Source organism: Phyllobates terribilis, unplaced genomic scaffold, assembly GCF_046119375.1.
Source record: "Phyllobates terribilis strain yellow unplaced genomic scaffold, ASM4611937v1 Scaffold_3__8_contigs__length_932513732, whole genome shotgun sequence".
NCBI classification, from domain to species: domain Eukaryota; kingdom Metazoa; phylum Chordata; class Amphibia; order Anura; family Dendrobatidae; genus Phyllobates; species Phyllobates terribilis.
Genome location: NW_027362763.1, coordinates 859,243,986 through 859,261,487, shown reverse-complemented (window position 1 = coordinate 859,261,487; position 17,502 = coordinate 859,243,986). Strand labels below are relative to the sequence as shown.

General features: G+C 46.9%; 1 protein-coding gene across 1 annotated transcript in view; it reads right to left on the bottom strand.

The window, feature by feature from the left end:
* Nucleotides 1–15,227, bottom strand: part of SOS1 (SOS Ras/Rac guanine nucleotide exchange factor 1) — a 104,590-nt gene extending 89,363 nt beyond the window's left edge. The window contains exon 1 of the mRNA XM_073672566.1: nucleotides 14,451–15,227. Coding sequence (XP_073528667.1) covers nucleotides 14,451–14,537 — 87 coding nt within the window. The 5' untranslated portion in view covers nucleotides 14,538–15,227. The remainder of the gene's footprint in view (nucleotides 1–14,450) is intronic.
* Between the last annotated feature and the right edge of the window lie 2,275 nt (nucleotides 15,228–17,502).

Sequence of the window (17,502 nt, the reverse complement as noted above, 5' to 3'; positions counted from 1 at the left end):
GAAAATTGGTCCAGGAGGTTGGTAAGAGTCTTACAGCAATATTAAAGGAGCCGCAGAAATTTCTGGCAAGTACTGTATGTGACAGCAATCTCCTGTATTCTTCATATCTGGCCTGTGTGGTACGGTGGCAAGACTGAAGCCTTTTCTTACAAAAAAGAAAAAAAAAAAAACATTTTAAAGCCCGGCTATGTTTTGCCAAAGCCTACATCAAGCCTGCCAAAAGCTTTTGGAAAAATGTGTTATGGTCTGATGAGACCAATGCTGAACTTTTTGGCCATAATTTCATAAGGTATTTTTGGCATAAAGCCAACACTGCGTATCAACAAAAGAACACCATACCCACAGTGAAGTATGATGGAAGCAGCATTATGCTTTGAGGCTGGGGCTTTAGTCAAGGTGGAAAGAATTAACAGTTCCAAATATCAGTCAAATTTGCAAAATCACCTTCAGGCCTCTACTGAAAAGCTGAGGAGGAGTTTCATCTTTCAGCAGTTTGCCAATTTTAGATGTCCCATGCTGATAGACTCCTACCCAAAAAGACTGCTGATGTGCCCTTTGAATTTATGACAGCATTCAAAGTAGAAGTTTATAGGGGCTTACATATTTATGCAACCACAATATTTTAGTTGTCATTTGTACTTTTCCACCTGAATAGATTTCAGTTTATTTTTCCATTGTACAGATTATGGGTGACATTAATGACGGAAAAAAGTTATTTTTATATCTACTGCATACAGGAACACTTCATCAATACTGTCTTGCAGAAAAGGAGAATGAGCGTCTTAAAACCTTATATTTTATGTACATATTTTGGAAAAAAGCTTCTGTTCAAATTGCATTATTTTGCCTATGTACCCCTAAAGAGGAGGAAAATACAAACATTAGAGGAATATTTCTGAACATTAGTCAGCGCTCCAGATTCACTTGATCTGCCTGGACTTTCTAACAAAGCTTCATGGAAAATGCCAGGTCATGTGCTGCTAGGAGCAGAAAAAAAAATGTCCTTTATGTTATGAGTCAACAGATTGACGCCTCGCGGTTGAGAAATTAGATATGGGCACTTGCTCTTTTTGTTAATATGGCTTTAGTTGCACTTGCCTAGTCCCATGAAAGACGATGCGACTCCTAATCTGTGCAGAATCATAGCGGACCTGGTAATAAAGTCATTCGACGGCAGGCGTTTTCCTAGGAAATATTACTCAAGTGTGAATCTGTAGGAGGTGGGCACATTTGGATTTCATTAAAATATAGGGAGGAAGTATAATGCACATATGGCACTGAAGGGAAAGAAGGTAATGGAAAGGAAGAAAAAGAAGTATTTCTCAATTTATAGAGCAAAGGAAAAAAGCAAGGCATTTATAAATACAACAAATAAAAAGGGCAATTAATGGGGTATTCCCATCTTGGACATTTACGGTATATCCACTGAATTTTCCATAGATGCCTGGCGTAAGTGCCCGTCTCCAAACCCCCGATCAGCAGGAGGTCTCTTCTAGGTGGAGAAAGTGCGTATCGGCCTCTGCTCACTTCTATGGGAGTTAGCCAAAACACCAGTATCAAAAGATCTGTGTCACGGATTCCTGTTAGTCCCTCCCTCTGGACTCCTGATGAACCGCAATCTGGAGGGGAAACGCGTTGAGAACGTTGTCATAGATGGACACTAAGGGAAGTGTATTCATCTTTTTCTTATTCCCTTATTTGATATGAATTTGACAGTAAACTGGGGCTACATTTGACCTCTTACGGTAGGGACCAAATGCTGTATCCAGAAAACCGTTTGCATCTAGTAGGAAAAGTGATATTTGTGGTCATTTTTGACATGTGGCCATACATAGGACACCTACATATTTTTAATATATCTGGTCCAGTGAAACTAAGGCCCAATATTGGATAACGACCATATATGTGGCTACCATTGAATGATTATCTACCTTTAAATTATCTATTATTTTATCATCTTAAAAGGTATCGGTATATTACGATTGTGTATGGTTTGTCTAGGTATCATTAGGGCTAGATGATGACAAGCGGTGGCGTCATTCTTGCGTTGCTTAGGGTGCCAACCTCCGCGGCTAGGTAGGGCTTCCTCTAGGGTATCATAGGGAAAGTACCGTGGTATCTTTGCTTTAGTTTTCTCCTAATCTGCCCTTCCAGTGAATAACCCTTAGGATATTGATGTATTTAATCAGTGATTTCCTATATATGGCTTTTAATGTATCAAAATAATATATTTTACCATTTTCTTTTGTTAGACAGATTAGACCAAGAAAGCATTCTCCGCTGTATCCATGACTCTCAATTTGCAGTGCGGCGCACATACGTGGCCTCCTCTCCATTTATTCACTGCCGGACTGCAATGACCGGTGGCTGCCTCACCAAGTCAAACTCTTGGAGGCGATTTGTGAATATTCCATAAATGCGAAGATGAAAATATACCTGTAGGTTATGTAATTGCTATTCTGGTAAAGCATGGCTGTGTAACAGATTTTAGCAGTTTTTCACCATATGCAAGGCCAAAGGTGTCTTTCACAACACTGATATACTGAGGACTTATTCTAAGGATAGACCGCAATATCAGATCAGTTAGGGGGCCAATACCCACGGACCCCCCCACTGATCCGACTGCTGCAGGAGCTGCAATCAGCTGATGGAAGCAGTGTGACGGGATAGAACACCACTGCTCGGTCACCCTGCAATGGCTGCTCATGGGTACTGTAGAACAGACTTTAGTCAAATGAATGAAACTGTTCTGCAGCACCTAAGAACTGCAACTACACAGTGTTATGGAGGTGGCGTTTCGCCTCATCCCGCTGTTTATATCTTGAGACTGCAGGGAGATGCTGGCAGCTGAAAGGCGATAATGACGGGTGTCACCACTAACCAACCTGATATTGATGACCTATCCTAAGGTCAGTTTCACACATCCATTTTCACGGCCCGAGTTCAGACTGCTACGGGTCTCCAGACCCAAAATTGACCACCTGATATAGGACTATGGGAATGTTGAGTTCAGGTTACGAGACCCGCCGTCAGTCCGTACACTGCGGTCCATACTTGGACTGTGAAAAACGGACGTGTGAAGCAGGACCCGAGACATATTGGATGGTGAGCGATCGGTAAGATATTACATCTGTTATTAGTGGAGAACATTCTGTTCCTGGCTGGAAAACCCCTTTTATACCGCACAAGCTGCATTGTGATTTCATAGTCAAATCATCTGAAAGAATAGCAGTATCAGGAAATGTTCTTTAGTGTGTCAAATAAAAACAAACAAAAGAATTTAAAAGGAACATACATACATACACATTATATATATATATATATATATATATATATATATATATATATATATATATATATATATATATATATATATATATATATATATATATATATATATATATATATATATATATATATCCCATTACTACTGTTCATCAATTATGAAATCTGGGTATTTACTGATGTAGCAAGGCAAGCCAAGACAAAAACACAGTGCCCTGATAGCCTGCAAAAATCCAACCCTGCTGGTCTACTGCACAGATACTGTTACTGCGAGATGCGACTGGCAATACATTTGCAGCCTGAATGTTGTGTGATCACATTTTGCCATGTATTCCTAAAAGGGATAAATCATCAACACCCTACTCCCCCCCCCCCCCCCCAATCAGCTGTTATAACCTCTAGGAACAGGCGACTATAAAACCACGCAGGAGCAGAATGCCGCAGCGTTGTCATCGGTTTGGTGGCGGCTCACAGGCCATGTAGATCAGCTCCTAATCAAATGAATGGCAGCTAAGCAGGAGCAGCCACTCAGACAACCTAAAATGCACCATGTACCCAAGCTCAAAATGGCTGATCATAGGGTGAGCAGGTATCGGCAGGCCACCGATCTGTTACTGATGACCTATTCCAAGGACCCATCTTAGCAGAAAACCATTGTATGGGCTCGCTCTCACTTGCGAAAAAGTCGGACGAATGCAATCCGATAAAAATAAATAAATAGGATTGCATTCGGACCAATTTAGTCCCATGGGTTGGGTGTGTGCTAAAAGGCGTTTTTTTTTTTTTTCCCAGTGTCGATCGGTTTGGAAAAAAAACCGCAGCATGCTGCATTCGGATCGCATGCACCCATATAAGCCTATGGGTGCGTGTGAAACATTACACTGCACTCGGATATCACCCGAGTGCCGTGTGATACCAGACACCGGCAACAAAGGAGATGGAGAAATTACTTTCTCTGTCTCCGCCACAGCTGTGCTGCGATCCTCTATGTGTGAGAGGACCGGAGAATGGACATTCGTCTCCCCCGCTCGCAGCAGAGTAGGAGCCGAATGTCATTAGCATATCGGATCCGATGCCATACACTAGTGGGACCCCGGCCTAAGCCTAAATATCAGCAGACATTTGTGCACATTTTTTATCTTTAAACTCAACGTCTAAAACAGCCATGATGTTTTCCATCTCACAACTCATTTTATTTTTGATATGCCGGATAACAATTTAAAAAAAAAAGTGACAATCTAACATCAGGAAAAGACATACAATTGACAAGGCATTTAGCTGTGGATATAAATATGCTTTGAAATTACTACTACTCATCAAAATAGCTGGCAAGCAGAAAACAGTCCACCTGTAAGCACTTTACTAAACGCATTTCAATTTTATTATGGCCAAAAATCGTACTCGTCACAGTCAGTGCTGCGATCACTAGTCATTTTGGATTGGCCCTGGTATCTCCATGCATGTAATTCATTGCTTTTTACAATGTGCTTAGGTGGGAGACATGCAGAACTGCAATGCAAACGCTCAATTCCTCATGGCATGATCTCACCAGTGCATGAGCCGTCAGCATTGTCTCATATCCAATAATTCATAGGAGAGAATAAAAAGACCTCACCATGAAAGCGCTACAGTCACTCACCAAGATAAAAGGACAATAGAAAAACCTATATAAAGGCTGGATGAGATTTTTCACACATCTATTGTGTATAAAGGTTTCTCAGAACAGAAGATCAAGTAAAGATCATGGGGTCTAATATTTTTCTGGACTTTCGAGACTCAGAAACCTTCCCATAGGCTTTATACATCCAAAAACAAAACCAGACATGTGCAGAGCCATAGAATAGCATAGGTACGAGTAATATCCGTGAAAGCAACAGATAGGACTCGTCCAAGAAAGCCAATTTTTAGGCACAGATGCTTCTAGCTCTAGGTTAGACGCCGATAAGGGGTCGACAACAACACGACATGATGTACGGAAATCAGCGTTCTGTAAGCTTCTTCATAAATAACAGAGCATTTCTATGCAGATCTAACAGCACGGCTGAAGGAAAAAGAAAACGATGTAGAAAGAAGCGACATGTCACTTATTTTGGACAGATAAGACGTCAATAACAATGGGACTAGTCTTGCTCTGGATCTGCTGCACCCAGAGCAGAAATCTCAGGGCAGCTTACGGGTCGGCATTTAGTATAACTGCACTTTTAACATGTCAGAAGTTTTGATTACTGGGGGCTTCGGAGAGCTCAGACCACTACCAATCATTAAAACTAAGATGAAGTAGTATTAAAGTGGTATTCACATCTCCAAGTTCCTATCCCAACATGTAGTAAATGTAATAGCAGCAAATACTTACAATTAGAAATGTAATATAGTTTTTCTGATTCGCTGCGTCTTTCCTCATGTGCAAGACCGTAGGTATCCATGGTTACGACCAATGATATAGTGTTAGCTAGCTAGTTGCTAGTGGTCATAACCATGGATACCTAAGGTCCTGCAATGCCCTGCACATGAGGAAAGCGAATCTGAAAACTATACTACATTTCTAATTGGAGATATTTACTAACATTACTATTATTACACCTACTACATATTGGGAGAGGATCTTGGAGATGGGAATATCCCTTTAAGGCTCATTCACACGTCAGTTTGTTTTTGTTACTTATGAGCGCGATCTGTTTTTGTCGCAGATAACACAGGTACCTATGATGGTTTATGGAGCAGATTATATATCAGATATTTTCCTTGGACCGAGTAGTCCAAGCAAAATCGCGGAGACGAGTCCAATGTGGATCCGAGTGTCAATGCAAGACTATGGGACCGTGAAAAGTTGGACAGCCCTCAGACGCCATCCGCTGTCTGTTTTCCAATGACTGATAGAAGATGGAGAAAGTTACTTTTTATACTCATCAGTGAAATAAAACTGTTGAAAGTCGGTGATGAAACGGTCCATTTTTCTCATACACCCAAAAAAAACACTGACATCTGCATGACACAGACCGAGTACTGCTCTCTAGCAAGATGGAGGGCGCCATAGACTTTCTACTGATACCCTCTTCAGTCTGGGAGGAGAGCAACATTTGGTTGAGCACTTTTGCTTCCTGGTTTTAAAGGGAATCTGTCACCCCTGGCACTTATCTGACCCCTAATATGAGCATACAGGTGATAGAAATGTAAATCTATACCTACCTGTATGCCTCATATTAGAGGTCTTATTATTCAATGAAGTTTGTGATGGTTGCTGGCCCGGGGCCCAGAAGAAATCCCACCTTCTGTGGGAATTACAATGTTTCCCCCCTCCCCTGCACGTCACAGTGCCCTGTGATGTGCAGTTGCAGAAGCCAAATCCAGGCACTGTGACATGCAGAGGAGGAGGGAAGCATTGTAATTCACACAGGAGGTGGGGATTTCTTCCAGTACCCCCCCCGGCCTGCAAGTATCAGAAACTTCATTGAATAAAAAGACATTTCACAGCAACAAGACCTCTAATATGGGACATACAGGTAGGTATAGATTTACATTTCTATCACCCGTATGGCCATATTAGAGGTCAGATAAGTCCCAGGGGGTGACAGATTCCCTTTAAGGTCTTAGCACCTAAATTCCCATCAATCAAAAGTTCTGAAATGTCAAAGTTTTCAGTGAGCGGCTGTGCTGTGCCTTCATCAGACAGCATATTAGAACAACTTCTTAAGATCTTTGCGTTCAGTGAATGTCAGTATTGTTGCTCAGATCACAGATCTAGTACTTCTCACATCTGGAATTGACCTATAACGTATCAGTCTAGGAATCCTTCAACAGCGAAATCCACAGCACAACACAGTCTCCTGTTCTGGGGATTTGTTTCAATGCATCAGTGTAGATAAAACGTATCAGGAAGTATTAGAGGAGACGCACAGTAAAAGTTAAGTATCACATATTAAAAAGTGAGATAAACGTTAAAGGATTACACAGGATTACATCAGCCCACATGCAAGCAACAATGTGTACTGTCCCCAAGGCATCACAAAAGGAACTAAGAAGCAGAGGGAAGGAACGCTGATTGATCTGAGTGCAATGAGCGTTATAGGGGGTTTCCCAAAAAAGAGTTTTATCACATAACTGGAACATAGAAGGATTTTGGAAATGGAAAGAGGCTCGTATGAGTCAGCACCACACGTATGAAAAACATGATCAGATTCAGAACGTTTCATTTTTGCATAACGCAAGAGGCCAAATATCATGGACCCATTTGTCACCACAGTGAAGTCATTACGCCCCCCGGTACAAACTGGAGCAACGCTAAAAGTCTAAAAATTATCAGTTCAGAGTAGAACGTACACCATTTATTAAGGAGCGAAAATCTAACACAAATCTGAATTATATACAACTTAAGTCACCCAATGGGTATGTTCACACTGAGTTTTCAGGCTAAAAAAAAAAAATCCTTGTTATATGTTTTTTGGTGCATTTTTGACCCAATGTTTTTATTTCAGCTGTAATTAAGTTAGCAGTCAAATCTGGAAACTCCTCAAGAATGGACATGTTGCTTCTTTTTCCATGAGAAAAATGTAAAAAAACAAAAAAAAAAAAACAGTCTCTTAGATGTGTTTTCTTAATGTACAGAATTGGAAGCTTATTTAAAGCTATAACATTTCAGTGTATTAAGCGGTTTTTATGTGGATTTTCGATGTTTACACAGTTTGTTTTTTTATGTGAATTTAGATTTGTGGTGTTTTTTCCTCTTGTGGAAAAACCTGCAACATGTCTTAAAGGGAAAGTGTCACCATGAATATGCAGTCCAATCAGGCACCATGTTATGGAGCAGGGGAAGCAGAGAAGATTGATATGTAGTTTTGGGAGTAAAGGTTCAGTATAACCTGTGATCTTATTTAATCCTCTGCTCTGAGATATTTAGTCCAGTGACCGGTCCCACCAGAGACCGACAGCTTTCTTTGTATAAGTGTGCACACAAATGTAGCTGTCAATCACTTATCGGTCTACTGGGTGGTCCTGAGAATCCCAGAATGAGCAGAGGATTAAATGGTTAATCACAGGGTATACTGAATCTTTTCTCACAAAACTATATATCAATCTACTCAGCTCCTCCTGCTCTACAACATGGTCGCTGCATTTTCTTGGTGACAGGTTCACTTTAAAGCATTTCTGAAAGAAAATAATGCTCCAAATTTGACTTCTGAATAAATTGAAGCAAAAAATATATATCTATCATTATATATTTATTTATTATGGGACAAAGACATAGGCCTCAATTAATTAAAGCAATTTTGCCAGAATTTGCTCAAAATTTTGCATGCACCTCTTAATGAATCAGGAGCGTCTGACTCCTACATGACCTCTCAACTTTACAGGTGATTCTGATCCGGATTCAAATCAAAATAAACAAGTCTCATTTTTTTGTGGACACATTGTTTAAAAAAAAAAATGCCACGTGAACAGCCCCATAGATTTAATAGGTATATGTAATATCTGTGAATAATGGACGCCTTAATGAGGCTTTATAGTCCAAGTCTTAACGCTGGGTTTTATGTCGGCTATGACAAAGCTTTCATTTTCAGAACAGAGGCAACAAATGAAAAAAGGATTATATGTGGCCCATTTCTCTATGGGAAGTATGAGCTGTCAGTACAGGAACAAGAGTAGTGGTCATAGGGAAAAAATGTATAACACAAGGTACCGGACCCCCTGCTTTCAGATTTGTTGGGGTTCCAGTGATTGAATCCCTACAGAAACACATTTATGACACATTAGTTATAACAATTCAGATTCTAATGAATGAAAAGCAACAAGAAATTAGTTTTCATCCAATAAGCTACAACGTGATGCTACAACTTACTGATTCACTCTACATCACACAGAAACAACCCAAAAATTCAGGATCCAATGAAACATGCACTGACACTAGCCACGGATCTTCCCCTCCCATATGACAATCACTTTACCTGTAGCATTAAAATACAATTATGACATTTTTATGTTAAAACAAATACTGCAGGTTCCAACGGATACATATAGTGTTCTCAATAATGCAAAAAGGATCCAGATATGTACCAGTGAAACATATTACCCCAATGTGCATTCTTACTATATGTTTGGCCAAAAACCCCATGCACATGTTGTAGTCTACAGAAAATTTGAGCTATCCAAATATATACTTGAGGCACTTCCTACAAATGTGACGTGATCGTTTCCTAAAAGGGTGTCCTCAAAGGCTTCCGGCAAAGGTATAAATGATGGGGGACCCTCCACTGACGCAGTCTCAGATTTAGGTTGACAAGCTTTAAAGGGACTTGCTCACTAGATATATAATTTATCTTGTAGATCGTTGATAAATATATGTACGATTGCTGCTCCCCCACCTTGATAGGATCTCCACCAAACCCGAATAGAGGGGTCCAAAGTCCCTTGTATGAAAAGAAAGGTAGTGAGAATGGGCGACCACCTCTCCATTTAGTTTTGCTGGACTGATGAAAAGGCCAAACTCTGAAATAAGTGACTGGAGCATTGGACGAGGATGTAGACTACGGCTCCGATCCCACAGGGGAAACCTTCAAAAAGGATTATACAGCCGTTCTAATGTAAGTTTTCACAGTAAGCACACCAGTCTCATCAGATCTAAGAGACCTATTTAATAAGGGCCACTATACAGTTGACGGAGCTGTGCAGTGTAGCTCTGCAACTGAGCAGTTCCGGGCACCGACACCAGGAACAGCTGATTGGCGATGTTGTCGGGTGCTACAGCCCCACTGATCAGACACTGATGACCTATCCTAAGCATAGGCCATCAGTGTTAAAGTCCCAGACAACCCCTTTAATGCTGCAGGACCAAAGTCACTATATAGCCCCAGCATAAAAATACTCATCCAGGCAAACATATCAGGAAAATGTCACAACTGTAATTAAATTTATGTGTATTTAAACTTTAGAGCATTTTTTTTATATAGGATGATAAAGGGATTGTCGACCCAGAGTATATTTTCGGTAAGCCGCACAGTGTGCCAAATACTAACGGGGTATAATGCACACCTTGTTAGGACTCGGCTCCGCTTGCAGTTCCAGCAGTCACCACAGGGCCGTAAGTGTGATTGGCTTGCAGTCGGTGGCGTGCAGACCGAGTCTCTGCCGCTTCTCAATAGAATAAAGTGGCTGCAGCCGGCACGTGAGCTTATAGTAAGCGTATCGCACACCGACGGCAGCGTGACGGCCGCTAGAAACAGCGAGTGGAGCCGAAATCTAACAAAGTGTGCATTATACACCATTAGGAATCGGCAAGCTGCATGGCTTGCCGAAAAATTTAGTTGGGGGGTGGACAGTATTGTGACTTCATTAAAATAGTAACATGGGCATAAAAAATATCTACATTTCCAGTCTGGCTGACTCTTAATCGCAGATATATCACGACTCGAAAAGCGTCAGGTATTTTTTATGCCCATGGTATTTCAATAAAGTCACAATGAAGAATTTTTTGCTTTTAATTCACTTTGCTGGATTAAAAAAAAAAGTTTTTCATCACTTCAAACAAAGAAGCTTGAGAACTCCCAAGCTTTATCAGTGTTCAGCAGGGTGGACTGCCAGGAACATACATATATCTGATGGGTGAGCTGAGTCCACACACTTTTTTATATCCTTTTAAACTCCCTGCAGATGAGTGGGGTCCTGATCATGAGATTCACACCAATCTAGAAAAAAAAAAAAAAGACTGCTCAGAAGAGTGCGCGCTCAGAGAATCCAGGTCTTACAGTTTGTATTCAGCCCACACTCCTCCCTCTGCACACGCTCAGGTAGAAGGTGAGTGCCGCTGAGCAGTCTTTTTTTTAGATCAGTGTGGGTCTCATAACCAGGACCCCCACTGATCTGCAGGAGATTTAAAGAGGGTGTCCATCCCTGACTTTTCGGCATTCTGTGTGGTCTCTAAGGACAGGGACCCCATGGATCTACAGGGAATTTAAGTTCCTACAAAATAGGAAACACTAAAGTTTAATGACAGTAACCGTTCAATGTAATCCTGCAATCGTCACGTGTTGGTCAATCTTACAAGTTGTGTCAGAGACACATCACAGGAAATATGGTTTGGTTTCCCTGCAGTGACCAATCAGATAACGTCTTTCACTTTCTGACCTCAGTTTGAAAAATGAAAGCGGTGATCTAAGTGGCTGGAATAAAGAACAGCTCTGCCATTGGCTGTGGGACATGGAGTGTCGGAGGTCACGGCAGGTTTATGACGGAGGGGGGGCGTCGGAGGTCACGGCAGGTTTATGACGGAGGGGGGGGCGTCGGAGGTCACGGCAGGTTTGTGACGGAGGGGGGGCGTCGGAGGTCACGGCAGGTTTGTGACGGAGGGGGGGCGTCGGAGGTCACGGCAGGTTTGTGACGGAGGGGGGGCGTCGGAGGTCACGGCAGGTTTGTGACGGAGGGGGGGCGTCGGAGGTCACGGCAGGTTTGTGACGGAGGGGGGGCGTCGGAGGTCACGGCAGGTTTGTGACGGAGGGGGGGCGTCGGAGGTCACGGCAGGTTTGTGACGGAGGGGGGGCGTCGGAGGTCACGGCAGGTTTGTGACGGAGGGGGGGCGTCGGAGGTCACGGCAGGTTTGTGACGGAGGGGGGGCGTCGGAGGTCACGGCAGGTTTGTGACGGAGGGGGGGCGTCGGAGGTCACGGCAGGTTTGTGACGGAGGGGGGGGCGTCGGAGGTCACGGCAGGTTTGTGACGGAGGGGGGGCGTCGGAGGTCACGGCAGGTTTGTGACGGAGGGGGGGCGTCGGAGGTCACGGCAGGTTTGTGACGGAGGGGGGGCGTCGGAGGTCACGGCAGGTTTATGACGGAGGGGGGGCGTCGGAGGTCACGGCAGGTTTATGACGGAGGGGGGGCGTCGGAGGTCACGGCAGGTTTATGACGGAGGGGGGGCGTCGGAGGTCACGGCAGGTTTATGACGGAGGGGGGGCGTCGGAGGTCACGGCAGGTTTATGACGGAGGGGGGGCGTCGGAGGTCACGGCAGGTTTATGACGGAGGGGGGGCGTCGGAGGTCACGGCAGGTTTATGACGGAGGGGGGGCGTCGGAGGTCACGGCAGGTTTATGACGGAGGGGGGGCGTCGGAGGTCACGGCAGGTTTATGACGGAGGGGGGGCGTCGGAGGTCACGGCAGGTTTATGACGGAGGGGGGGCGTCGGAGGTCACGGCAGGTTTATGACGGAGGGGGGGCGTCGGAGGTCACGGCAGGTTTATGACGGAGGGGGGGCGTCGGAGGTCACGGCAGGTTTATGACGGAGGGGGGGCGTCGGAGGTCACGGCAGGTTTATGACGGAGGGGGGGCGTCGGAGGTCACGGCAGGTTTATGACGGAGGGGGGGCGTCGGAGGTCACGGCAGGTTTATGACGGAGGGGGGGCGTCGGAGGTCACGGCAGGTTTATGACGGAGGGGGGGCGTCGGAGGTCACGGCAGGTTTATGACGGAGGGGGGGCGTCGGAGGTCACGGCAGGTTTATGACGGAGGGGGGGCGTCGGAGGTCACGGCAGGTTTATGACGGAGGGGGGGCGTCGGAGGTCACGGCAGGTTTATGACGGAGGGGGGGCGTCGGAGGTCACGGCAGGTTTATGACGGAGGGGGGGCGTCGGAGGTCACGGCAGGTTTATGACGGAGGGGGGGCGTCGGAGGTCACGGCAGGTTTATGACGGAGGGGGGGCGTCGGAGGTCACGGCAGGTTTATGACGGAGGGGGGGCGTCGGAGGTCACGGCAGGTTTATGACGGAGGGGGGGCGTCGGAGGTCACGGCAGGTTTATGACGGAGGGGGGGCGTCGGAGGTCACGGCAGGTTTATGACGGAGGGGGGGCGTCGGAGGTCACGGCAGGTTTATGACGGAGGGGGGGCGTCGGAGGTCACGGCAGGTTTATGACGGAGGGGGGGCGTCGGAGGTCACGGCAGGTTTATGACGGAGGGGGGGCGTCGGAGGTCACGGCAGGTTTATGACGGAGGGGGGGCGTCGGAGGTCACGGCAGGTTTATGACGGAGGGGGGGCGTCGGAGGTCACGGCAGGTTTATGACGGAGGGGGGGCGTCGGAGGTCACGGCAGGTTTATGACGGAGGGGGGGCGTCGGAGGTCACGGCAGGTTTATGACGGAGGGGGGGCGTCGGAGGTCACGGCAGGTTTATGACGGAGGGGGGGCGTCGGAGGTCACGGCAGGTTTATGACGGAGGGGGGGCGTCGGAGGTCACGGCAGGTTTATGACGGAGGGGGGGCGTCGGAGGTCACGGCAGGTTTATGACGGAGGGGGGGCGTCGGAGGTCACGGCAGGTTTATGACGGAGGGGGGGCGTCGGAGGTCACGGCAGGTTTATGACGGAGGGGGGGCGTCGGAGGTCACGGCAGGTTTATGACGGAGGGGGGGCGTCGGAGGTCACGGCAGGTTTATGACGGAGGGGGGGCGTCGGAGGTCACGGCAGGTTTATGACGGAGGGGGGGCGTCGGAGGTCACGGCAGGTTTATGACGGAGGGGGGGCGTCGGAGGTCACGGCAGGTTTATGACGGAGGGGGGGCGTCGGAGGTCACGGCAGGTTTATGACGGAGGGGGGGCGTCGGAGGTCACGGCAGGTTTATGACGGAGGGGGGGCGTCGGAGGTCACGGCAGGTTTATGACGGAGGGGGGGCGTCGGAGGTCACGGCAGGTTTATGACGGAGGGGGGGCGTCGGAGGTCACGGCAGGTTTATGACGGAGGGGGGGTGTCGGAGGTCACGGCAGGTTTATGACGGAGGGGGGGTGTCGGAGGTCACGGCAGGTTTATGACGGAGGGGGGGTATCGGAGGTCACGGCAGGTTTATGACGGAGGGGGGGTATCGGAGGTCACGGCAGGTTTATGACGGAGGGGGGGTATCGGAGGTCACGGCAGGTTTATGACGGAGGGGGGGTATCGGAGGATACGGCGGGTTTATGATGTGGGGGGTATCGGAGGATACGGCGAGTTTATGGCGTGGGGGGTATCGGAGGATACGGCGGGTTTATGGCGTGGGGGGTATCGGAGGATACGGCGGGTTTATGGCGTGGGGGGTATCGGAGGATACGGCGGGTTTATGGCGTGGGGGGTATCGGAGGATACGGCGGGTTTATGGCGTGGGTTATCGGAGGATACGGCAGGTTTATGACGGGGGGGGGGGCATAAAGATCAGGAAGGACTTACCTTCTTCAGGGAGGAGACCAGCAGATTCCGCCACTTGGGGGCATTCTCTTCGCTGAAGAAGTCGTACTGGAGCTGGGGCGCCTGCATGGCTGTGCGGGGCTGCAGCACACTGACCCGCAGGGAGGCTTGGTCCAGAGCGCTGTCACACGGCCCACAATAGCAGATCACTTTAAGAGGAGGCAGCAGCGGTCAGTTTTAAGGCAGACGATCGTCCGTGCAGAGGGCGCCCCCTACCAGGGGCAGCATATGGAGGGGACACGCAGCGCCCCTGTGCGGGCAGATGGGGGGCGGCTGCCTGCACATATGACAGCTGTGCGCACACATGCAGGGAGGACCAGTCACCCCACGATCGCTCCGGGTGTCCGGGGAGACAGGAGGCCGCGGCCGCTGATCCTGCCCTGACAGCGCCAAAGACAACCGAATCACCCGCAGCTCATCTCCGCCCCGGTGCATGGACAGTGCAGGGCTGCGAGCAGGCGTCACAGGGAGACCCCAGCGCCCCCGCCGGCCGTGTGAGCGGAGACACCCCGGCTCCCTCCCTTCTGTCTGCCGCCCAGGCCGCCTTCCCGTGTCCGGCAGGCGGCAGCAGCAGGCGCCGGTGTTGTGGCCGGAAGCCGCTCGCGGTGTCACCCAGGTGTTGTTATTATTGTTGTTGTTTATTTTCCCCTGCGTTCTCTCCCGACAGTTGCGCTCAGCGGCCGTTGGAAGAGGCTCGCACCGCGCCTGCGCGCTGCTGGGAGGACAGAAGAGCTGCCTGCCACTGTCACGTGATTAGCGTGTCTAGCCACGCCTCCGTCCCCAGCCCGAGCAATAGTGTGTGTTTTTTTTTTTCCCTTCATGCAACTTTATTACTATTGCAGCGTGCATAACATGACACACACCCAGGAATGTATCCATTTCTATTGTGGCCGAGCTACACCAAATGCTGAGGAGCAGAGTATCTAAGTGTTAGCGCTCTGGTAGTGTCATAGGAGAGGGCAATGCAATGTATGCCAATAACTGCATTATGTATATATAATATATACACGCCTCAACACTGACATTGCAACACCAAGAGGGAAAAGTCACAAAATTCAGGAAATCACAGGATAGATGGCCATGGTACTGATATGAAAATGATGAACGGAATGGAAACATATACAATAGATAGAAAGATATATATATATATATAATACACATATATATTCAGTATTGTGTACGAGCATCACTCGCAGAAAACCCCAGAATTACACCTCACCATGGAGGTTATGAGTTATCCGAGGAATGTTCTGCCACACTGAATGCTCCAAGAAAATCATTAAGATCCGCTGCTGGCAGCTCCCTTTGCAAGTGCCAAATTACATCTTAGATGTGCTCCGTGGGAGTCAAATCCAGCAATGCTGCTGACCGCAGTAGCACATTTAAAGGAGTTGTCCCACAAAGAACATGTTAATAAATACATCTTGGAATAATATTAAGGCCGCAGACAGACGGCCGTATTTTTCTTGCAAGGATCACATCATAATCCTCGTACTGGTCGTCGGCTCTCCTGACCTGAATGTGACAGCTGCATAGTAATATATCACGCTCAGATCAAGAGAAGTGCCGAGCCAGTCGGTGCACTGCGATGCGATCCTCGAACGAGAAATACGGCTGTTAGGAGACAGACTGGCCGGCACTTCTCCTGATCTGAGCGTGATATATTACTATGCAGCTGTCACATTCAGGTCAGGAGAGCCGACGACCAGTACGAGGATTATGATGTGATCCTTGCACGAGAAATACGGCCGTCTGTCTCTCAAGTCTCACAATTTGATGTGTCAAAAAATGTTCCTATGCTGAGATAATCTTATAAATGTGCCCCTGCTGTGTACTGTGTAATGCCCGTGTCTGACTGTACAGGAACATGGTCTGATCATTCCACACCTCCTGGCCAGAGTAGGGGACCAAAAGATTATATAGACAGGACAACATGGGATCACAGCTGATTTTGTTTCTGTGAGGTGAAATGTGTTTTTGTTTTGATCCCATACGGTCCTGTCTGTATACTCTTTTGCTTCCTCCCCTGCCCAGGAGATGTGGTATGATCAGACCATGTTCCTGTACGGTCAGACACAACCACTGCACAGTACACAGCAGGGGCACATTTCTAAGATTATCTCAGCACTGGAACATTTTATTTAAACACATCCAATTGTGGAACTTATTAAACCAAGATCTATTGTTTAAAGGGAACCGGTCATATAAAAAAAAAACACTATTAACCTTCAGATATGGGAGTTAATCTGCAGGGTAATAGCGTTTTGAAACAGCCCGGCTCCCACACAGAGCCCCGTTGCTGGGAGGTAAGGAACTTTATTTCTCCTGGAAGGCTTGTGCTTTTAGTCCTAGGAGTGCCGCCGGTGAACTTCAGTCACCACTCAATGCAGAGTGAGTGACTATGGCTGAAAGCCTGGGGCTGCCGAGAGACATAAAGCTAATTTTCTCCAAGCAGCGGGGCTCTCTAGTTGCCTTTAAAATGTACTTTGTTCATGGAACAACCCCTTTAAGCCAAGCAGGCTGCTCCCAGTAGCTGCAGCAACATGTGGCTTGGTGTTGTGCTGAAAAGCAGCTCCTGGGACATTTTAGAGAAATAGCTGTACCACTATTTCTGCGATTGATTTACTCTGCCCTATAAGTGAAATTGGACATCACATGTCAAGCCTAAGGCATCAAATAGAATATATACAAACCATCAGAAGGCATTAGCAAGACATTGGGCTGTGAGCCAGATGTCCATGCACAGGTGTTTCATTGACCTCACACCACTGCTCTTAAAGGCCAGTCAATGGAGGCTGGACTAGAGGTCTATCGTCTTCAGCGATTAGTCCCACTTTTGTCTTGGACACAACGATAGCCAGAGGTTAGTCTGGGGACCACATGAACAACGTCGAGAGGCCTTCACGATGGAATGTGACACTTGTCCTACTATGGAGATTATGGTGTGGGGTGGCATAATGTATGGTAGCCCGACCCATCTAGTCTTCCTTCCAGATACACTAACCGCTGAAAATTACTTGATTTGGTCTTAGAA